The sequence below is a fragment of the Anopheles moucheti genome, chromosome 3 (assembly GCF_943734755.1).
Source record: "Anopheles moucheti chromosome 3, idAnoMoucSN_F20_07, whole genome shotgun sequence".
Taxonomy (NCBI): Eukaryota; Metazoa; Arthropoda; class Insecta; order Diptera; family Culicidae; genus Anopheles; species Anopheles moucheti.
Genome location: NC_069141.1, coordinates 89,085,670 through 89,109,638, shown reverse-complemented (window position 1 = coordinate 89,109,638; position 23,969 = coordinate 89,085,670). Strand labels below are relative to the sequence as shown.

At 45.5% G+C, this 23,969-nt stretch overlaps 1 protein-coding gene across 1 annotated transcript in view; it reads left to right on the top strand.

Annotated features, from left to right (window-relative positions):
- Positions 1-23,311, top strand: part of LOC128303680 (uncharacterized) — a 38,855-nt gene extending 15,544 nt beyond the window's left edge. Inside the window, exons 4-6 of the mRNA XM_053040724.1 lie at positions 2,111-2,362; positions 3,014-3,824; positions 23,119-23,311. Coding sequence (XP_052896684.1) covers positions 2,111-2,362; positions 3,014-3,824; positions 23,119-23,228 — 1,173 coding nt within the window. The 3' untranslated portion in view covers positions 23,229-23,311. The remainder of the gene's footprint in view (positions 1-2,110; positions 2,363-3,013; positions 3,825-23,118) is intronic.
- The last annotated feature ends 658 nt before the right edge of the window (positions 23,312-23,969 follow it).

The window sequence follows — 23,969 nt, the reverse complement described above, 5'->3', positions numbered from 1 at the left end:
AGCTTACGCCGATTGTAGTGTTTCATACGTAGCTCTGAAAAACTTTTAACATTATTGAACTCTAAGCATTTGTTCTTCATCAACACTAAAAATTAACCCACACGCTCGTGATGCTGTAGCTAGTATAACACCCGCCGCCTGTCGATCGGGACCGCAACTCAGCTCAGCGTTAGACGGAAGCAAGTTCATCATCCGCGTGAACTTCAACCCCATCAGAAACTCGTGAAGGAAATTAATTAATCAATGTTTCCCATGTTGTTTCCCAACCGTAGTTAGTCCCCGGGCAAAATATCCTTCCTAGCGACCCCTTTTTTAACGGAGACCCTTTCCCGATGTACGATGGTGGGAGTTGTGATGAATATGTGTTTTTCTGTTGTTTTTTCCCTCACCCCGTGTCCGCTTTTCACGCGAAAGAGTTGAGGGTAAGAGTGTTTTTTTTGCGTTCCTCTCACACTTTGTGCTTTTTATCGCGCCTTTCATAAGGAAATTGGAAAAGTTTTATCGAACTCGCTTCCGAAACCTGAGCGGTTAATAAACGGTAGCAAGTTATGGATGGCTAGAGGTCCACAGGGAAGAGGGAGAGGGTGCAAAGGAAACAACAAACATTTTCCGTAGCAATGTGTTTTTCGTGCTGTTTACGTTGCAATTTTCTAGGGAAACCCACTGTTTCCGGTTGTGGTATGGTAACGGTCTCTTGTATCCAAAATCTAACTGACGGTGCAGTACTCATTACAGATCGACAATAGGAACCTGTTCGACAATGCGACCTCATGGTTGTTCAATCGCTCTAACCACCACCCTCTGGTTACAGAGCGCCAACACTTGCTTTTTCCGTAGATGCGGAAATGTCGATGCCATACGCAGCCAACCCAGAGCACACATTGATCATTTTGCAGTTGTGCAGCAATTGTCTTGCGGTATGTTCTCTTCCGGACCATTTCTTCCTACAGCACACCACCTTTACCAGCTGGGTAGACTGATAGCATTCAGTACAACCTCTAAGAAAACAACAGCCAGGAGACAATTTGTTCACACACACGCACATACATGGCACTTGTTAGTGCGCTCGTTGACATCGACCACATTCGACGGTAACGCGCACCGGTAACCCCTGCGGTTCACGTTCGACTGATAAAACACACATTGATTGATTGTAGTAATTACTCAGCCACAGCCCGTAACACTTTCCATCGGCCACCTGCCACGTGCTACGGGCCGGATACGGAGAGGACACGTGCCGAAAGGCCGACGGTCACGCAATTACGTTGTCAAATAAGAAAGATCAGCAACCGGACCCGGACGATCCAGAGACTTCCCAAACATTCCAGCCTCATTGCTTTTCATTGATACGCGCCGACATACAACACAGTGACGCAGTGCGCGCTTTATCGAGGGTGAGAAGGTGAGGTAATTCTGTTTGTGGATACATTTCGCACATACACCCTTTTCCCGGGTTAATCCCGATCCTGGTGGCGATGGCGGGGAGATGCTGAGTCAGTAACATATTTCCGGGGCCGCCATGGCGCTGTTGTCAATAAGACGCCAGATGGCGATAAATTTCTTGCACACGATAGGCCTAAGCGCACTAATCTCCCCCTTTTGCGTATGGCAAACCTTCCATGTGTGGGTCGTAATGAAGATACGTGCGTGTGTGTGTGTGTGTGAGTGGTGGTGATTATGGTGGTGGTAATGCGTACGTGCGGAATGAGCCTTCCCGGAACTGTTTCATTTCCACACGTTAATCACCCCCTATCAGGCACATTTCTCAAATCCCTTTTGGGCACAGCAAAGCGCCCTGACCCATGGTCGGATCCCATTCGCCCATCTGCCGACAGTATTGTCGATCGTTCTCGGGTTCGTTATCGTTCGGCATTTGTACGACTGTGTGTGTCGGATAAACGGGGGGCAAACGGAAACGCGTAGAATAATTATCACTTCCTTTTAATTACTAACCTATCGCTCGGTTGTCAAAGCTTGACGTTTGTGTGTATATTTTTATTTCGCCTTCGCCTTGGACACGAGAGGCAAAGAAAACACCTACTGGGAGGAGGTTGAGAAACTGAGCCATTTCATCGGAAAGCTTGCTTTGTTCTTATTTCCTCTCCGGCAGAATCAGCTGCGGGTGGATGCGCACCGTGAGCAACGGATGGGCGAAACGATAAAAGCACGGTACGATAGCATGGAGCAAGATATTACGAAATTAAAGCTCGCGGTCGATGAGAAAAACGTCGAGCTGGTGCTGATTAACGACCTGAAACGTAACCTCAAGGAAACGCAAAGCAAGTTGAAGCGGGTGGAACAACAGCGGAGCGAACTGGAAAAGCAACTAATGGTGGCCCAGCTGGAAAATAAGAAACTGGAGGTAAGCATGGCAGTTGCTCTGGGAACGTGTTCGCTTTATAAAGAGTAATTTTCAAATTGCACTTCAATTTTGCTGAGCTCTTATTGTGAAAATTATAGATTTATATTATAAAAAAAAAACATTAAAACGGCACAACGGTGGTAACGGCTGCATACTTCACGGCGAATTGCTTTTCAAAAATGGCTAAATTCTTGCAAAGCTTTTTGCAACAACACACCGTTTTCAAAGCTTTGTTACGTACTAGTTTTCCAGGTTTCAACAACGCTGTCATCTAAGCACCATTTCCTCAATAGTAATGATGGATACAACTTTTGTGACAGGCGAGATTGTCATCTTCTTCGTTAGGGGAATTTGGAACTTTCTTGGAATGGCAATATTTCTAGTGTCAAGTTTTTCGGAGAACGACGACAATCATTCTCGACAAGTATTCTGTTCAGCCGAGTCTTTTCGTCGCAAGTGTCTTTGTGGTTTTCAATCGTACTGAAGTTAACACCTGAGATAATGACAAATACGAATGAATAAAGCTTTGATTTTCTTTTTGCTCGAAGTAGCATTACTTTGGAGCGCTGGTGAAAAGCTGTAACGAAATCCTCTTAATTTTGTTCAACATTTATAAAAACGCTTTTCATCAATTTGATTTTATATTTTCAGCTGTTCTTGGACACTCAGACCTTGCACTTGCGGAAGGTGAAAAACGAGCTCAGCCACATTCACACTCTTTCGGTCAAGCAGATAGAATATCTGGACGAACCATCCGATGCGCTGATAGTGGACGATACCAGCAGCGCACGTCGTCACCGTCATCCATCGCTGCATAATTATGCATCAACCGTGCAGTCTTCAGAGTGCGATACTAGCGCCACGAATGCTAGCGTTGCAAGTCCCATCCAATCACTACTCTCCCTTGGGACACTCTCGAAAGATCATCACACCGGTCGACGAACCGTCGATCCCAAGCAGTCATCTTCGAAAACTCCCAGAATCGTACTCGAGGCGGCCACGAAACGAAAATCTCATTCCCGATCCGGCAGCACCAGCACCGCCACCTTCACCATGGAGGAATCAATACCTTCGTTAGCGTCGGATTCGGATCGAGATAATGCGGCTCGTGTGCGACGGCAGGCGTCCACATCGTCCTGCACCGTCGCATCGTACGATGACAATGGAAAACATAACGAATGTGCGGACCACCGCCCAGCACCAGAAATCAATCGTGCCGATCACGATGACAACCGCATCCGTCACCATGCGAGTGCAAGCGTTTCGGATTACAACGCCGGTTGCCGGAAGTTGACCGCGGCCAGGCAACCGGACGACGCCGTGAAATGGCAGCGCGATGATAAAGAACACCATCTCACCACAGCGGATGAAGGCGATAAATATGACCATCGAGTGGAATGGTTCGGTCAACGCACGGCAACACACCACGATGACCATCAGCAATTCGTCGCCGAGCTGTACGGTGAGTGAGTAGTATAGAGACACCACAATCTTGCACTAGCTGCTGCCATTTTTTTCGTGTTTTTGTTTTCACTCTGTAAGCCTTACTTCCGTCGCGATGCACACGGAAGTGGTTTTAAGGAGTGTTGTTTTTTCGTTGCGCTGCTCATCGTGTCAGTCAAAACTGCTCACAAGCGTGGAAGAATCAAGGAGGATGCTTTTTTTTCGGTTCTGTTTTACGCGAAATGAATCACTCGCTAGCAGTCATCTGCTTTTGACGAGTGGAAACGTTCGTTTTGATGGCTGGTTTTTAATTTCGATAGCACTTCTTTGTTGGGGACACAATTTTTCATTGCGCTGTAATGTTGATAATGGTAGAATTTAATGAAGGGTTGACTACCTTGCTGGAAGCTTTGGACAAATATGCTTTACTATATTTCCTACCTGTTCATTGGGATTTTTGTATTGGAGTGGGATTGGGTGCAGAACATGTTAAGCAGTACAACTCGATGTTGTTATGAAGCTTAACTTTGCACCCATCGCCACCACATTCGCCCAACGCTGGAAGCTCGTATCCTGAGTCTCTCATTAAAACCACTACAGCTGAGCATTCCAACATTGGCGTCAGCTGCAACAAATCGTACCCACTGCAAGGCCGGCCTGAGTTATAGGAATGTGTACTACATGTCGCGCGGCCTGTTGACGCATACGTGACCAGCTTGACACGACTTCCTGTCACTTCTACCAGATGGCTAACACCGCACCGCCCCACACCGTAAGGGTGCCATTTTAACAACATAAACAAAACCAATTCACATCAGCTCATCATCGAACGACCAAACAGTAGCATGCGGTCGATTGTTTGTGCCGTGTTTGGCAAAAACTCATCAAACAAATTTACTTTATTTATGAAATTAGCTGCCAAACTCGTTGGCTCACGTTCGTGCATGGTGCAACAATTTGAACTGCTCCCTCGATCTCCCGTTGCCCGTGGCCCCCGTGAGAGCGAGCAGAGTAATGTGGCTGAGTCGTGGGCCAACACCCACCAGTGCCTTAACGGCCGAACCATCGGGTGTGGGTGTGGAATTCGTGAATAATTCCCCGTTGTATCGAGGTCGATCGATTGCAGTCGTTGTGCGCTCGGAGCACGATAAACAGCAGCAACAGTAGTAACAGAAATGCAACTTTGTAGTTTGCAGCCAGGCGCTTTTAATGGCATCAATAAATAATAGCACAAACGCACCCATGTGACATCACATGGCAAGTTTTGTTTGGCTTTTAGTTAGCGTCCACACGCACCCCCATCCCTGCCCATTTGCCTGCCATTTGTTTCCTCGCTCGTGCAACTAATAGTTGGGTGGAAAAGTCATACGTGCGCATAACGGGCTGTGTGACACATATTGGGCAAGCAGTGCACATGTACGTGATTCGGGCACGGAATCACGACCCTGACCGTACCACCTCGCGACCGTGCTCGCGCGTGGTTGGTTTTGCTGTATAAATCATTGAGCACACAAATTTATCGTTTTCGAGCACTAATGTTTCATTAATTATGCTTCTTTGGAAAGCTTTCCAGTGGTTGTACCGCCCCTTGCTTCGGACGTTTTGTTCGCGCGCTTCAATTAATGAGCGCCGGAGTGTTTTCTTTTATTGGCAATACGTTTGTCGCATGTGCTAATTGATAGTGGGCGCGAGCTGAACAGCAAGCGTTTGGGTTTGATTATCGATTGGGTTCATGAGCAAAATGCTTTTACGGTTATCCTGGTCATGGCACCAATCGCATTTGAGCAATAGAGCTGGTTTTAGGGGAGTGTGAACATTGAAAAGGAACATTTTGGTGTATTTATCTAATACCTTCCCTACCTTTTCTCTCAAATAATTATTTACGATAATATTGCGGCCATGTTTTATGATAAACATGATCGTGCATTATAAAACACCAGGCGTCTCCATCGGACATGGCCAAACTTTCCATCCCTAATAATTGAATTAATTTGCCTCGTATATTTTCCACGAACTGTTTGAAAGTCAAACCATGCGCTTCAACCATGTATACCTCCTGGTGCTTGCCCAGACGTAGATAGATGGATTATTTAATTTGCAGCGTAACCACTCACCTGTACACCCTACGATCATGTTTTTACATTGGATCAACGCACACCGGAGGCTCACCTCGCTGTTAGCATTATTTTGTCGAACAATGGACGCTGGCTGCTACACATGGTTCAACATGTTCCCAACCGAACCTGCCAAAGTTGCCTACTGTTCTTCCCGTGCTCATGTTTGCGTGCTTAATCGAAATGCTTCGCTAACCTTTTGGAACGAACCCGCTGCTGGGAGTATAGTTTCTTATTTTTCCGGGGTTTTCTCTCGCAGCTCACATCGACACACACACACACACATCGACGCACGCACAAAGCCACACAAACAAACAAAATAGCAACTTTGTTCGTGTGAACACGCCCGTTATGGGTGTACGCGTACCATCACACACGCGTAGCAGATTGTAGAGCTGGATGGGTAGATGGAGGTCGGAAAGCTCTCAGAGCTTTCCATCGAGTTTTCGCTCGTGTGGAAGAACCTCAAAAAAAAACCATACACCTCACCCATTTGATGTGCCTCAAGGCGAACACACATTTTGTGCAAAATCCTCATGGCTGTGTTTGGTTGCAGGTTCCCCCGGTACACATCACCCACACATTTACACTTTCTCGGCGAACGAAACAACGAAACAATGATCGATCAAATAATCTCCGTTCCGAATCGCTCATGAATATTCAGTACCGTCGCTTCCGATATGATTTCCTACCCAACCCGTGTGCCCTTTCGTGGTCGTGTTCTTCGGTCGGCGTGGCAGACTCACGCTGTAGGGAAGGTTGAAGCCTAAGCCGTGGCAACCCGCAACCAGGAACGCATCGATGAAATCGTCGTCATCGATCGAGCAATGTAGTAGTTAAAGATTCGTTCTACCCACCCTAAGCCGGCGGCCCTAAAGGTACAAAATGCTGCTGAAGGCTGATCCAACATGAACGTAATCGGAAATGACCATGTCGTTCGCAGATCGCCTGCCTGCTAATTACGATTGACAAACAATTGGGAGAAAGGAATTGTTTGAACCCTGCCGTGTATGTGTCGTTTTTTTTTGTCAAAAGTTTCAAGAAACATACCTACCCTATTAAAGGAAACGCCGTTTAAAAGTGGATTCGACCGAATGGACATGGTCAAACCCTTAAATTCTGCACGTTTTCCTCCCCCTCCCCCACGAAACGCCACGGAAACAGATCCTTTGTTGCGAATCGATTGTGTGTGCATTCGGACGTTTCTTTGTCCGTCGTTTGTTTTCTCTCTCGGTCACTCGCACGCTCTCGCCGGCGCCATTCCACTAGCGACTGGGCGAAATGTGCGAAACAGCGAACAATGAAGCGATGAAACTGCACAACGAGTGCCTGCCAAACCGGTTGTGAATATTCGATAAATGGGCATGGCCATGTGGAGGTGGCGGCACTCCTTTCTATGCTCGTGTGATGGTCGTTTGTACCGGCAGTTTTGTTTTGTACCGTTTGGGGTGGGACGGGAGTTCAAACACTCGACCACACCACTTCGTACGCCATCGTGAACCGATAATGGAGGTAATGTGCATCGAGCGCTGTTCAACAACGGCAAACGCAACGCATATGCAGCATGAATGGCATGGGGTGGAGCATAAATTTCCAACCGGAGCGGAAGAACTGGGACGGACAGTGGGAAATCGTTTGCTGGAAATTTTCCACCCAATGATAGATCCCTTTTTTACTCGGAATATTTAACTTTCGAGCAGTTGCATTACGCTCACACACACACAAAACGGTCCAATGCTCGACAGTGGGCAATGCAATATTAAGCTCTTTCTTTAGCTTGCTTTCGTTGGTACGTACGGTACACAATTCACAGTGCGTAACGAAATATGTCATTACCATGTTTATGGTATGTGAGTTGATCCTAACACAGTTTATACGCCTGCATGTATGCAACCAATAGCGCCTACATGTATGCAACCAACAGCGCGTTGAAGTTTCCGTTGACGTTTTTTAATGTTTTACTTAAATTACAACCCATGCAATATTATCGTTATACTATCCCTACAAACCAATCATCCCTATTTTTCGACCGCACTGTAACAAAACCGTACGATAACGGTTCGGTTGTCTGGAGCGCAAAACCGGATGCACACAACCCGAAAAAGCATTCTTTGTTAGCAAACCGTGCGTGCAACTGCGCTTCGGACTCTCGTTGTATTTATTCATGTATTTTTGTAAGCATAAATGTATGGCATAGCTCCCGTGTAAGCACCGAGCCATATCGCTTTGTTTTCTCCTGCTGGGTATGTGATTACATTTTCGCGTTGATTAGTCTGCTCTCAATGCCTTGTGCTCTTACCTCCTCCCTCAGCAGTGGTCGAGAAAATCCACTCCCACGGCTGCAATATGGCTGCAAATACATATTGATTTCGAATGCAATCTGGTGTACAGTTTTGGACTGCAAATACGTTGCAGCGCTCATGTAACCGAGCAGACCATACCATCCACCAATCAATCTCAGCTCGGATCATCAAATTGGGCATTCTAGGGCTCCGTGCTTTCCATGGCACGTAATTATTGACATTCCACATTCAACCGAACGGCTCAACGTTAATCTCGACCCGGAGCCAATCCTTCAAAATGCCTCAATCTCTTGAAGCTTTTAGTCGACGATCCTACCATTGCTCTAATCACCTGCCCTGAGGCTCGCCATGGCCATATCCCTGGAGCCCGGGGGGAAAACGTTACGGAAAAGCCCATTTTCCGACCGACCTAACGATGACGACGACCACACCAAACGTTGGCGATCGTATCGTTTTCCCCGGGAATCAAATTCCAATCCCGCCACACCAATGTCCCGGCAATTTCTGTTCATTTTGCCATCCGAAAACACACTGCTCCTTTTTTTTTCTGGCACCTCCACTCGCTCTGAGAGCCCAAGATTCGGAAATGGCTGGAAACATGCCGCCCGAGAGGGAGGAACCGCAATAATGTCGGGGAACCGGCCACTCCATCAGTGCGACTTAAAGACCGAAAGTCTTGGCAAGCCTTCAAACCGATAATAAAGCAATCTTACCAGCCCGCAATCAGCACCGAAAGGGTGGGCCATTTTCCGGCCATCTTTCCATTAGTGCTCCGCTTGTTGCGACCACCGCTGTCTGCTGCCGTCGGGTCTCCAAAACAGGAAGCGAACGCGACACTTCGAACATCGAGATCGAGATCGGACACGCGCAACCAAACGACTGCAGGGAAATGTGCCCTTTAATGCGAAACGACAGTACGCCGCGACGTCGTCAGCAAGGGCCCTTGACACGGGGCTGTGGCTGTCACCGGGTGCAACCCGCGTCGCTTATATGAGCGGCCATGATTTGCATACGAAACCCATTTGCCAGACCAGGTCGTTTTCGATGGGCGATAATCATCAACCCTGCCCAACCCCATTTTCACTATCATGCGCGCAGGGGGCAGGGTGGGAAAAAGCGATAGAAACGGTTTGAGTGAAACGAGGAAATGATAATGATAAAGATAAAGCGTGTGGTGCAGCAGCTGAGGAATCGTTCAATTGGGCAAGACAAATGGGAGAACGTGGGCGGAAGGAACGCTCATGCGGTTTGATACAACATGCGGCTGAAAATGATTTTTTCCTTCTCGAAATGGCCCATTTCTTCCGGTGACTTAGGGGTCCTTTTGGTATATTATCGATATCGAATTTAAATATTATTTTTCCTATTTTTGCTGTGTAATCTTCGACATGACCGATCGACAACATGGAGTGTCTCTACGTCTTGTTATTGAAATTTACATTTTCCGAGTTTTATATGACTGATGACCTAATTCGTTAAGAATTAGGAGATTTTTTTATTTTGATGTTTATTACGACGAAGTACTTTTTGCAAAAAAAAAACCACAAAATGATAAAATAAGTCATTTATAATTAATTGCAAAATCTAGTACAACAGCCAAAGTGATTCTGTTTTATAGTGGCTATCAAAATTTGAATGAGAAATATAAATTAGCAAAGTATCGGATGGCTGCAGAACGATAGAGTGTGCTGCCGAAAAATGTGCTGATCCTTTCGAGGTTTATTACTTTTGGCCTTTCATAAATCTTAAACTTTTCTTACTGATTCAACGGATCCAATTTCGTACATAAGCAGGATGAAATAAAATAATACGCACACACACACACTCACATCGAATGAGCTTGCGGAAGCGAAAACGAAGGCTTAAAACCATCCGTTTCATCGTTAAAGGAGAAACAATTTGCACATTTTTACTGCGAAACAACTTCCGGCTGTGTATTACTTCCACAAAAAGCCACAGGAAACACGACCATACCCCGTACCACTCGCTACCACCCTCTTAAGACACGGCGCCACCATGTATCTGAGCTCTAAAAACGATCTCCCACTTCCTGCTTGTTGGTCGGTGTCCCAATGGTTCGCGCATTTCGTTTCGCAAATGGATGGCAACTGCCAGGATCAATCCTTCCACTCCTTCCGGCACTCGGTAAGGACACGCATCGGGCTCTTCAAGGATTTCGATTCGCCGAAAAGGTAATTTCCTCGATTGATGCCAAGAGCTGCAAATCTTCATTTTTCACAAAGGCCCAAACTCAAAGGCAAATCCCGCACGGTGTGTGGCTGCCGCCGCGCAAAGCACACACAGTCACAGCTCACCCAGCATTCATCCGGCATCATTATCATTATCATCGAAGGATGTTTTCTTGTGCCATGCTCTCCAAAAATCCTACGCTTCGCTTCCTTGCCTCTCCACCAGCAGAGGTCGGGCTAAAGGGGCCAAATATCATCTGCATAAAATATGCTCAGTAATCAGCGGGGATACTAAGAGCGAGCGAGCGAGAGAGAGAAAGAGCTCGATAGAAAGAGTTAGATTGATAATGAAAAAGAGAGAGAGAGAGAGAGAGAGAGAGAGAGAGAGAGAGATGTAAAAAAACAAATAGGTGGGAAGGGAATCGTAAAGTAATGCTGAAAAATCCTACTTGTCGATGTAAAGCCACGGGTTTTTGGGAGGAAGCAATTTTTCTTCCGAGACAACCGAGGGGGGATCTTTGATGGTGGTGGGCTGAAGGGCAGCGGAAATGACGAACCAGTTTCCGTTCGATGGTGGATGAATGTAAACGGTGTGGGGGCGGCAGGTGTTGGTGGCCAAAAGGGGTAGACAAGATATTCGTTACTCTAATTTATTCATCCGAACGTGTACTACACAGACAGTTTACAACGAGCTACTCTTTTGTGGCAATTTACCTCGCATTTCGCATTTCCACCCATCGCATCTTCCAGTTGGGTGGTATTTTTTCCCTCTGTTTTTTTTCTTCGTTGGAGCCAAATTGTTCACCCCCAACTCCACACTCCGGTGATTTGGAAAACGTTCATTTGGAAAATGAAAGCAAAATGTGTGCGAAACGATTCTCGGCCTTACGCCCGTGTCACGCACTCACACATACATGGTCCATCAATGAGCTGCTGCTTTGGTGGTGCTTTGGCATGGGAGAGAGAAAAAAAATGGAGCATAGATTGGGGTGCCCTTCTTCACTCCTTATACTCGCGCAATGATGACAGGGAGCGCAAATAGGAACGCGTGTGTGTGTGTGTAACAGCATAAGCTCGCGAATCGGAAAAAAGTTACAATCGAGTGACACAGCACTTTCAACCCTCCGGGACAGAGAGTCAGAATCCACCACGCGAGATGTGGAAGCCAATTTATGCGTTCGGGAAAAATTACAAAAAAAAAAACAAAACCAGGCCAATTCGCTTGCTTCCAATCCTACCTCGGTTTCGGTTTCGCTGCCGTTTCTTCGCGATCTGCTAGGGAGGGCTCGATTGGAGCGAATGGCGACCGAAATGTCTGACGGGGAAATGTGAAGTTTGTTCAACATTTTATTGTCCCATCTTTCCCATTTACTGGCAGCAAATTGCGGAATGAGTTTAATTTCGCTTCACTTAAAGGTAATTGAGATAAATGATTGGCATGTCGTGGAGTTTGGGCGCTGGCGAAACGGTGCGAAAGGGTAATTGGGAGTGCGAGGCATGAAGGATGCAGTTGGAGTCATAAAATAAAAACTGAGATTTAAGACTGAGACGCTGATGGAATTATGCTCGTAAAGCAACAAACTAACGCCACATTGACTGGCTTCAATTAACCGCCAAATCGTTTTATTGAAGTTCTTAAAAAAGTCACAAAAGGAGCAAAAAAGACTTTCCACGCTTTAGTTGCTCGTTTTGTAATGCATATTTCGCATGCTTTGTTAGTATTGACAAAACGCCTAAATGTATGCAATCTGCATTTGAAATTTTTCTTATTTATCTGCTGTAACAAGATCGTCTGTTCAAATGGAATTTTGTATGAAAATCGTGGAACTAGTTGTTAAACAAAAAGTGGTCTTTCCTTTCACAAAATCTTATGTTCCCGGCAAACACAGACACACACACTGTTACCAACTGTAGCTTCAAGGTTGGAAAAATTTAATTTAAACCATAAACTTATGCAAACCAATAGCGACGATTGGAGTGGGCGGTGGCAGCGTGCATAACCTTATCTCTCTGCGCACAGTACTCTGCATATCGTGAAAAGCGCACCCCGAAGCCGTAGGGCATCAGGCGAAAGGCATTAACTAATCTTCCTGCCCGCCCAACCCAACCGGGCAACCGGGTGGGATGCGACTGGAAGCGGAAACCAAGATAACCGAATCAGGGGCTGGCACAATGTGCACAGCCATGGTCCGGTGCTCGGTGTGGCGGCGTTGGGAAGTAATTGTGGTTTAATTTCGCTGCAACGATCAATTTTGGTGCGTTTGCCGCTGATGATGCCGGCCGGGTTGGTGCCGTACCATTGAATAATATTCAACCTTCTCGGTCTCGGTCAGACGATTGGAAATATTTAGCCCCAAATCTAAGCGCAGTCGAGCAGAGTGTTGGGGGGCTGGAAAATGTGGACGGAAAATTCATTCGAAATTATTTGTACGCTCACTTGACGGTCGTTTTTCTTCTCTTTTTCGCCATTTTTTCACCGGAGGCACCGTAGATCGATGCAAACGGTTTGAGCGAAAGGAAGGTTCTTTGTGAGAATCGCTGACTTGGTCCAATGGAAATTTATTCTAACTCTCGCACCAACACACATACACACACACACCACCGAGCCCTGCTTGAGGCACGAGTTAACGATCGAGAGTGGATGGTTGAGGGAGCAGGTTGCTGCTCGCCAGGATAAAAATGAGGCACAGCGACCAACAACAACGAGGTCCTGTGAGCGGGCAACAGATGAAAATAAAACGTGGCACGTAAAATACGCATTTGTGCTTCGGTGGTAAAAATCAATGTCAGGGAAAAGGCTTGTGGGGGTGTAGAAAACGAGACAATGTCGAACGATGGTCGTTGGCGTCTTCGTCCTCGTTCCTCGTCGGCGGCGTCATGGTTGTGAGTAGCGCAAGCACAAATTGAATTTTAAATATTCAATTGAAGGAACATTAATCGTGGCACACGCAGCGATGCGAGGCTGAGCTTAGAAAAGCTCATGCGCGGACGAAGGGGAGGGGAATCGGTGGGGATGGGGGTGATGGTGAAGGTACAACAATGGGATGGAACGATTGCGTTCTCCGGATGAGAATTTTTGACTTTCGGGGCGTACCTGGCGAAAACCACCGTACACAACATCGATGGCCAACATCCTCCTCAAGGAAAGGAAATTTCCCTTTTTGTGTGCAAATGGATGTTGTTGGAAAAGAGCGGAAAGGGATTACATGCCAAAATCGAGGAAATATTCGCATTCACACATATCCACTCGGTGGGGGAAGAGTTTTTTTTTTTGCATGCAAAATGTCGAAAAATGTCAGTCCAATGAATTGTTCGTTGCTACGGTTCGGATAGTGGGTGGGTACATGGCGAGAGGGAAGGAAATGGAATCTGAGGAGAATTGAAAACCTTTGGTGGATGTAGCACAAATTTCTCGTTCGTCGGTTAAAGCACACAAAAGAATGCTCACAATGAACAGCATAAGTCTCAGTCGAATAATATAAATTTCAATAAATGAACCAAAACCAACGAACGAAACGGAACGGAACGGAACGGGTAATATTGGGTAAGTTTCCACTGGGGTGAGCCAAAAGCACTGCTCCCCGTTTTGCTCCCTTTATGGAATGGCAACAATTCGCAGCTCGGAACAAAACTGCCAAAGCAAAAATCCCATTCAACAGCGATAGCAAATGGATGGATGGCGGCATGGGATTGTGTTGGATTCTTTTGTGCTGGCGGACTACTGCACAAGGAAAACTCGTTACGAGCCCGCTGTATGGAAAATGAGTGCGTTTGCTTTGCTTTTACCCCGCTGAGGCGTGCTGATGCTGATGGTTTTGGATCAGATTTCTTTAGATTTGCGTTTTTTGAGTGATGGAATTAATGAAATGGCAAAAAAAAACACTGCCTAAAGGAGAAAGCGTATTTGGGACAATAATAATAGGCAAGGGTCAGTGAAATTATAGCCTTGAATTTCTGTTTTGCAAATGCACACAAATCACAGTGTTTGATCACTGATATATGCTCAATACTGTTAACGCTATAAATACGCCTAAAAGTATGCAATGAACGTGGCAAAGGGGATTTCTTACTATATTTACTCGACGTACGATTTGCTTGACGAAATGTACTTTTTAGGTTTTAAATTAGAAGATTTTCTGTTGTGAAAAAAAAACTTATGCAATGGAGCTTTTTTTTTCTCTGATAAAGAATTGTTTCTATGCCACTAAAAGAAGGCTAAAAACAATCTTCGGTCGAACAATCTGTTACCCCTGTTGAAGCAGAAAAAAACGTATTTATATATATTGCAACAGCTTAGGAAAATAAGCTCGTGATAATACCGCGATAAGCAAAAACCAGATTTTGGAACCTTTGTTTAAAACTACGTGGGAAAATGGGGAAAAAATTGAATCCGGTAGAAAAAATCATCCTCCGTTGGATTAACTGTGTATTTTAGAAGCGCTCTGCTGTTTTTTTTCTGTATTCTGCTAATACCACCTCGTTCTTTCTTTTTAAAATTTTATCGTTCAAACGGTAGAGTTGGGACCACTTGTCCTCACCTCTTTCGGTGCTCCGTTCGCCAATTCTGGCGCAACACACAAATTCACCAGCATTCGTTGGCGATAAATTAAATAATAAATCCTTTCGTTTCGTTCGTGTAATCCGTTCCCGTGGGTGGATCCTATTCGCGGTTCCACAGATGCAACCAATTTCCTTTTTTTAAGCATTCCCTTTCGATCGCCGGGCAATTCTCGGGAGATTGAGAAAGAAGTGTGTGTGTGTCTTTTTTTTTGTAATAATTCTTCTTTTTCTGCCTTGTTGTCTGTTGCTTTGCGCTAAGAACGGTGAAAAGGTGAATGAGAATAAAACGAACAAAAAAAGGGGCACTTGCGCCACGTGGGAGGCAAAGACCACAAATAAATACTGCATATAAATACTTTCGAAGCTTTTGGGTGAAAACAAAAATACCCACAAACAAAAAAGCCGTGCTTCGCCGGTATTAAGGGGATAAGGGATGCGAATGGATTCATAAAAAAGCGGCACACACAATAAACAAAATGGCAACGTTTCCCCCCGTCGGATATCGTCTGATACTGAAGGATGAAGGATATTGAAAAACGAGGTGCACTGTTGATTAATTTCATTTTCCCTCTCTCCTGCATGTTCCCTTCCTACCGTGGGTTATATTTTCCAAAACGTTTCCCATCACCTGTCGATGGCATCGAGAGCGACTGAATGAACGAGCGAAGGTACGAAAGAACGACCGAATGGATGGATGAATGTTATTTGCAGCGTACGCAATCCGTCATCAAAGAGCAGCTTTGCTTGGGCTTTGATTTCTTTTTTACCTCGGTTTTGTGTATTGTCTGCTGTTCGAAAGCAGTAAAAAACGTAAAAAAAAAATACGCACACACATAATTACCTCATTTTGTTTCGACCGTGGCGTAGCACGATTACATGGATTGATTTCGATTATATTACGGTGGAAAATTAGCAACAGTAGCTCGGTAGTCGATGCGTAAGCACTTCAATCAGTATGGCCTGTAAAAGGAGAGAGAAAGATGGAGGAAAATACACTATTTAATCTCCATTCAAAAGCTTAAATTTAAAACGATCAGAAAGCAGTAAGCATTTTTGCATTTTGCAAATTGCATATATTTAGCCGCCTTTTCCGGACTTTTCATTTAACTTGCTTTCAATCATACTGCCACCAAGGTATCATAATTAACACACATAAAACACTAACACTACTGATACTTTTCTCTACGTAGAACAGCAAGAAAAAGAAGCGTTAATTAGAAAAGAACTTTTATGCAAGCTTTTTTGTAAAAGAAATAAAAATTAATCTTCCACTTGGTAAACATGAATTACGTCTAGTTTTGCTCATTATTCCTTTGCGAACGATACGCTTCAAAGGTACATTTTAGTAACATAAAAGAACCTGCAGCATTCCCATACCCCGAAAAGGTTTCTGGGTGGCCCCGTCGGGCATGAGCTTTTCCGGTGGTGAATGCGAATGAAGATTTTCCACCAAAACAAGAAGCCCCCCTCGGGGCGGTTTGAGCCTTCCCATACATTGGTACGGTTAAGTGGGAGGGCTTTCTCGAGTCAATCATGATGTTGTCGGGAACAGTTTTTCACACATACATACATCCGTACGTAGACATGCTCGCAATACACACATCCACGTACCTGCTGGGAGGGAAATTTTAATTAAATTTACAACCATTATCACGATACTGCTCGGGTACTGCTGCTCGAGAATGTGCTCGGGTCGGGTTTTTGGGGAGGTCGCCCTCGGGAAGTGGAAACATACGGCCGCCCGTAATGCATGCATATCCGTTACAACCGGTGCCTTCCCATAGCAGGGTTGTTTTGCTCATTACAGGATAGGTGCAGAAAATTATGACGAAAATAATAACGTGTCCTTGAGCAGAACGGAGGGAAGATGACGTATCTTCATTACATTTACAGCGAGGCACAGGACTAATCAGTGCTTTCTCTGGCAGTACAAACTTTGTCCGACACGCATGACGCCAAAGACACTTTGTGAAAGATAAATTCGATAGAAACATATTTTTCGTCGAAGAATTTTAATTAAGTTTAAATTTTTACGTGTTCATACGTGTGCGAAGAAAAAAAAATCGCACTCGTGTGCGGAGTTTGGAAAATTACTCTCCCAACACGTTGTAATACTGGTAAACCTTTTTCCCGGTTTTTTTTCTTCAACCATCCCGAATCGTTGCACCATTTTCTTTCATCAACGCAAAAACTTCCCCCGACCGACGAGGGGAACGTTGTAAAATGGTTCCGGGCGCTATAGTCGGTCTCCAAACTCCAAATAAACATCTCAACTGCGGATGAAATTTTGTGCTACCGTGTAATTCGGCTCGGTGCTTGAAGCTGAAGCGAAACTGAAGCGCTTTCCGTCCTTAATTCTAACCGGAAAACTTTCATCCAGCAGACAAGGGAGCAGGTACAAGGATTTACCTTTCCGACGAGCGGCGAAAATGCGCGCACCCAACTTATCGTAGCTTTCCGTAGGGCTTTTCACCCGTCTGCTCGGTCGGGCGCACGGCAATCGTTCTAATTACCTTCTTTCTTGTGGTGAGGCTTTAGCTTCCCCCGGATCCTGCCGGCGCCTCGCAGCAGAAAAGGTGTTGAAGATACGGGAATCTTTGGGAAACTATGCTTCGTTGAGGTTTCGTCGTCCGGGATGGCTGGCGACACTACCCCTTCTTTCAATGGAAACTATTTTCGATGTCAGATTATTCTGCATCCCCACCTTCAAAAGCCCGGGTTCCGGTTTTTGAAGGGCGATAAGGGTATACGGTAGCAGCTCTGCGTGCTTAAATAAATACATTTAGGTTGATGCTGCTTCCACACGTAATCTCTTGTACGAGCAGGGTTCAACAAGCATCGAGATTTCGGCGAGCAAAACCGAACGATCAATAACGTCCAATGGGTAAACATCGCTCCAAATGGACCGATTGAATGGAAGCACTCGGCAACAAAGCCATTAAGAGGCAAATTTTGCTATGCAAATAGTATATCTTCAGGCGTTTTTCTTTACCGCTTCATTAATTCATTATTTCCGAAATCATAAGGGATTATTTGTAAAATAAACAAACTTTAACAAATATAACGTCCAGATGTATGCAATTTTCTTCTCGAAAATAACGTGATTTAATTTTTTATACGCAAAATGGGAAAGTTTTTAATAAAACGTAATGGTATTTTACTATCATTATACACTTCCTTATAGTTGCCGATCCCTGGATCTAGATGCCAACCATTTCCATCGTGTCCGCATGACTTCTCATCGCGATTCGCAAAATTGGGTTCACACGTTTGACGTGGTTAAAAGTTTGCCTTAGAATCGTCGTTTTGTCACCACGGCAAGTCTTCTACCATGGCCAACGCAAAGATTGTTCCCCAACGCCGACGAAACTTGAGTGAGTGATTGCAGTGAGATAAACTTTCAGCCACCACACAAAAGCGGAACGTACGTGTCCTTGCTGTGTGTGCACGGTTTGAGGTTTCTTCGTGCTGCGTGCGTTCTTCCGGCAAAAGGGATGATAGTTGATTGTTAGCTAAGCACACACATACACGGTGTGTGGGATATGTGTAAGGAAGCACATCTTAAACCCGGTTGCATGCACCGATGCATCAAACCGATGGAAGCGAGTCAAATCTCAAGTTTTCCACCCGGCAAAAACGGTGCCGAAGATAGGTTGATTATTGATTCTGGTGCGAAAATATGTTTGCCGAGCATGGGAAAACCGCAGCTTCTTTGAACACAGCCTGCAGCCATGGTTTAACGTTTGAAATATTCCATTTCACACATAAACTCACAGCGCCACACAGCACACATTATCCTTTTGTCATCATGTGACGTTAGATTGAAATCCTTCTCGTCAGACGCGCAGTAGAGGATTATTTGCTTTTCCTGCCTTTTCCTTCCCCGCTTCGTGTGCATGATCGTGTGTTTCGTACAGACGCTTTTCGGAATTGGAAAATAAGCTGTTTCGCTCGATACAAAATGGTGCACCATTCGGCAATGCCAATCAAATTCACACCCCGCTTTACAATGTGTGCGGCGTGTAATCAGAGAAAGAATGCACGACACACACACGCGAAGTAAAATATTTTTTAAATTAAAATGTGTGGCACACCCTTGCCTGGCGCAGCTTTGCCCCGAAAGGTTTCACAGCGCGATAGCGCGCACACACGTGATCCACCCGTCCATCAGTTGCGTTGGAGTGGATAATGGCCAATCAGTGTTTAATTATTCCACTTAATACACTGCACGTGGGCGCAGTGCTTCATTTACGTGAAGCCGTCGAAGCCCAACGGTAAATGGCATTATTTGGTGGAAGATCTGTTTGCTGTTTTATGTGTGTTTTTTTCCAATGGGGAAGCGCGCGAGAACCGGCGAGAGTGTCAATGGGGGGTTTTATTTAAACCTTTATGGGTTTTTTTTGTCCACAAAAGAACGAAATTTAAATTACCACTCAGGATTCAATTGCATTTTTGGACAATTAACGCAATGGCTTTGTTTGTTTTTTCCTTTTGGTGTGGGTACAGTGTTGCCCCCTGACGTGTGCATTGTGATTTTGTGTACTGTTCCTGAAACCGATCAATTGTGCTGTGAGTGATGGAAAAGTGTAATTTTAATATATTTCTCCACACTGCGCTATATTTTATTTGGAAAAATATACTTCATTGATGTAAGTAATAACTAAAGCAATATTGCAAAATTCGGAGAACAAAACTCTACACTGAAACAGTAATTAGTTTCACTATCGCATACAAAAGGATACTTAATTGTGACCCACCCAAATCATTGATATGAGGTGATGAACATATACGTAGTTAATCTGTGATTTGTCTATACACCAGGAAGTTATTGAAGTATCGATCTCTGAGGTCTGCCCAAGTCTCGAGGAAGACATCGAGGATACTCAAGCATAAAGTGTAATAAAAAATCAATATTAGCATATTGCATTGCAATAATGTTAACGCAGCTTGGTTCTCGATATAAACTTGTTATATTACAAGGTTTGTTATGGGATGCTAGTTTTACTAAAACAAAACATCATAAATGTTCGACTTCTGTTATGAAAACATCAGATTGATGAGATATATTTCAGTTGACAATATTTGCAATTCATTCACCAACGAAAAAAAAACACAAGAAACACTACGCGTGCTTTGCAAAATTAAATCGGAACATCCAATCTCTGCAAAGCGAACTGTGGCCGCACAGCAAAAAAAATGCATTGCAACACAGTGATTTCATTTCTTGCAGTGCACAACCACATTCATCATACGTCACCCGGTTACAAAATCCCATTCAGGTAATGGAAATCTCCATCCAACGCAGCAGCGAACAGAACCAACAGAAGACTCCACAAACCAACCACGTTTTTTTCGCCTCTGCCTCTGCTCTACGTTGCGCTCCGGAGCGGGTGTCCCACATCCAAACGGTCAAACGCGATGTGCTGTGTCGCCGAAAGGTTTGCGACTTAATCTCCACCTTTAGTCATCTTCCCGGGACTTCGGGACAGCAGGGACAGATGCAAATAGCATTTACTCTCCCACCCAGCGTGACCGTGTGCGATGCATGGGATGAGCGGTACGGGGTAAAAATCATCATAATTTTCCATATCTATCCTTCGCCGCCCATCCTTGGCCCTAACCGTCCACCCACCTTAACCTAATCTGGGCTAAGAAAGCACACGCAAATTTTATGCTTCTGTCCTATTCTCGCACCATCTTGGCGGGGCTCAGTGCAGTGAGGACGTGAAGTGATGGCACAAGCATAAAGCACTTTGGTTCCTGTTTCCCCGAATGGAACGATGTGTATTCAAAGCTTGCAGTGTGTGTACTTCAGCTCCATGCCCACGTTTTTCCTCCGGCGCGTAAAGTGAACTATTACCGTGGGCAAAGTGGGCCGCTGGATACACACCGAGCGAGCAACCTCATCCTCGTAGTCGTCGTCATCGTCCCGTTCCTTTCGGCACCTCTTTTCCCGGGCGCTGTCCCAGGCTGACGAAGCATGCGGAGATGGTGAATTGAATCTTTTCTCATTTTTATACACACCTCTTCTACGTGCGTTCCTGCATACTGCATGGGTCTCGAATCTCGTTGCCTCGCGGCCGGCTGAAAAACGCCCTGCCGTAGTACTCCAAACCGAACCCCAAATGTGCCGTACCGTAGGGCGCGGATCTTCATCGCACTAAAATAAAGTCATCAGAATTTTTATCTCCTTGCCACCGCTTCCTCTTCACAACAGTCCCTTCCCTTTGCATCTCCACACACCCTTTTTCCCATTCAGAGTGGAATAGTACAATCCCCCGCATTGCTAAAGGATATTCCGGTCGTTCCTTTGCTTTCTCTTTTGCTGCTGTCCCCCTTTTGTTCGTAAAGACCACCCTCCACCATGTGTCGGTGTATGGTGGTGGGAGCGCGAAGAAAAGGTCGCGAAAAAATAATCCTCCGTTGATATCGTTACGTTTTCGTTTTCATTTCCCGACCCCGATCAGCACGACGCTCTTCGTATTCCCTTTTTTTTGTTGGTTGTTGTCTGCCCACAGCAGTGGAAGACTTGGAAAAGCTCGCCTTCTTCACACTATTTGCAGTTGACTTCGGGACTTACGGGTGTCTCGCAGTCGCGATCCTGCCAACGGCAGTCTTCCTCCCGACAGGGCACGGGGTAGAATTATGTTCGAAGAAAATGTGGGCAAGGAAGAGCGAGCGAGAGAATGTGCAAGCGACGAAAAAGGTGGATCATTTCATATCTAGTGTTGTCGCATGTGTTTCACCCCGTGAAACCTCCCGAGACGCCCTGCAGGTCTCTCGCGCTCGTTCGCAGCTGTTTGTCAATTTTAAATTGAATTTTCTTTAATTTAAAATATTTTTTCGTTCACTTTCGCATTTGAACCCCACTTTCGGGAGGATGAAACGGATGGAACGGATGAGGGGGGAAGTGAAGGAAGGGAGGGTCTGGAAAAACATGATAGCATGCGCGGGTCGAGGTGCGATGCGTGCTCGGTGCGAGGCAAATAAAAACAGCGCACCAAAAAGCCCGAACTTCGCGCGCAAATCCCTGTCTCCGGGGGGTGGTTTTCCATGATTGGCCGCTTTTGGGGGGTACCAACCAAAACAACTACAAACAAAAAAACTCCCCGAGAGAAGAGATTTGAAGCCCACAGTACCGCGCACAGTTTGTGACTGTGGTGTTCGGTTGCTTGTGTCAAGTTACGCTGAGCAGCTTACAACAGAACGTCATCTGTCGTGTGAAGGTTCCCTTTTTTCTCTGGTTTTCGCCTGCTGCCCAAGTGCTCTTCGGCAAGCTTGCGAGTCATGCAGGTCACGACGATGTGTCCCGTTTCGTTGCTTTACTGCTTGGTGGCGTCGTCCACACGTATAACTCTGCTTGAGGGTACTTCGTGACACTTTCAGCGCTTCAGCCAGCGCCAATGCCCCACAGCCCCGTGACGGGGCTGGGAAATTGTTTTAAGAAAGTATGAAGAACAAAAAAAAACACGCACCACTGCCCACCACTGCCTGACTTGTGACTGGAATATTTAGAGGATTTCTTGGAATTGAGCTTATCTCTTGGAGTGGATGCTTATGCGCGTTTAAACCAACCCGTAAAGCAGTTGAAGTTGTTTGACGTTATTGAAATTAAGTGAAAACAACACATTCCGGCCCGGTGGTTGTCGACCAAACCCGCCGGTTTACATTGAGGGAAATTAAGCTGAACCATAATTCCGTCACGTCAACCGCGCGTCATGCAGCGTTTTGGTACGTGCAGCTACGGACCCAGTGATGACTGCAGTGTGAGCGATGTTACCGGAATAGAATAAAAATACTTATCCCGTACGTATGTGTGAACCCCACTCCCCCCACACCCGACGGACGGATACCAACACGCTCGTCGTCGTGCAGATCTTGAGCAGGGACAGCGTGGAGAAGGACACGCCACGCCACACACTGGTTGGTTGGGTCAAATGAACAAGTAAAATGTAAATTACCTCCAACGGGCATGAATGTTTCCTTCACAGATGAGCTTTCACCATCCCTTTTTTCCTTCTGCCGTTTTGCTCTCTTTCGCCGTATTTCTTTCCCGTCCGAACGTCAATGCTGCTCACTAGGTCGGCAATGTCTCTATGGTTGCATTTATTTTTGTATTCATTACCAATTCCTTTCATGCATTGCAGGCAACATAACACTCCCAGTGTCACCGCGCCCATTCCAGCACAATCTGTCCATCGCGCAACTGTCGGAGGACGACCCTGACGGCTCGTTGACGTCGGCAGCACTATCGTAATGTCGGAGTTTACCGCTGCAGCAGCTGCCCTGCCCGAGAGTAGCAGAAAATTTACCAAGCAATTACAAACCAAATAAAAGAGGAATGCTACACCGTTTGCGGATTAACTTTGATGTACGGTTGGTGGCCAGTGTGCCAGTAAAGGGGCAGGTAAGTGTTTGTGTGAGTTGTTCATGGCACAAATTAAATTGTTCTCCGTCGTTTGACCGATGTACTTTCCGTATGAAGTACTCCAAAAGGCATCGAATCGTGTGCTAATTAATTTCACATTTTCCAAAGGGCCTCTTCTTCGTTGGAATAACGAATTGAGTAACGAGTAACGAAGACGGGTTTGCTTCGCAGTGTGGATCTGGCCGCTAATAGGAACAGACACAGGACGCTCATTTAAAGAACTTCGTGTGCTTTTACTCGATGATTATCACTGCAAGAATTGGTGACTCCTACTCAATCCTTTGATGCAATGATGAATGTACTTCGCGGAACTTTACTGAAGTTGGTTTCGTTGTTGGTTCTGTGTCTCCAGAAACCTTTGGTGATCCCTCATTATGTGAATGTTTTATTCACCTACACGGCGTTCTAAATGTGAGAACATATTTGCTCGATATGTTTTAACCTCAGCGAGCACTCAAACACTAAAGGGCGATTTCTTGGAACTCCTTAAGCTCATTCCTTGAAACTATTTCCTTTCTATCTCAACGACGTTTATACGACCGAAATCTCATTTTCCTCCCTTACAAATCG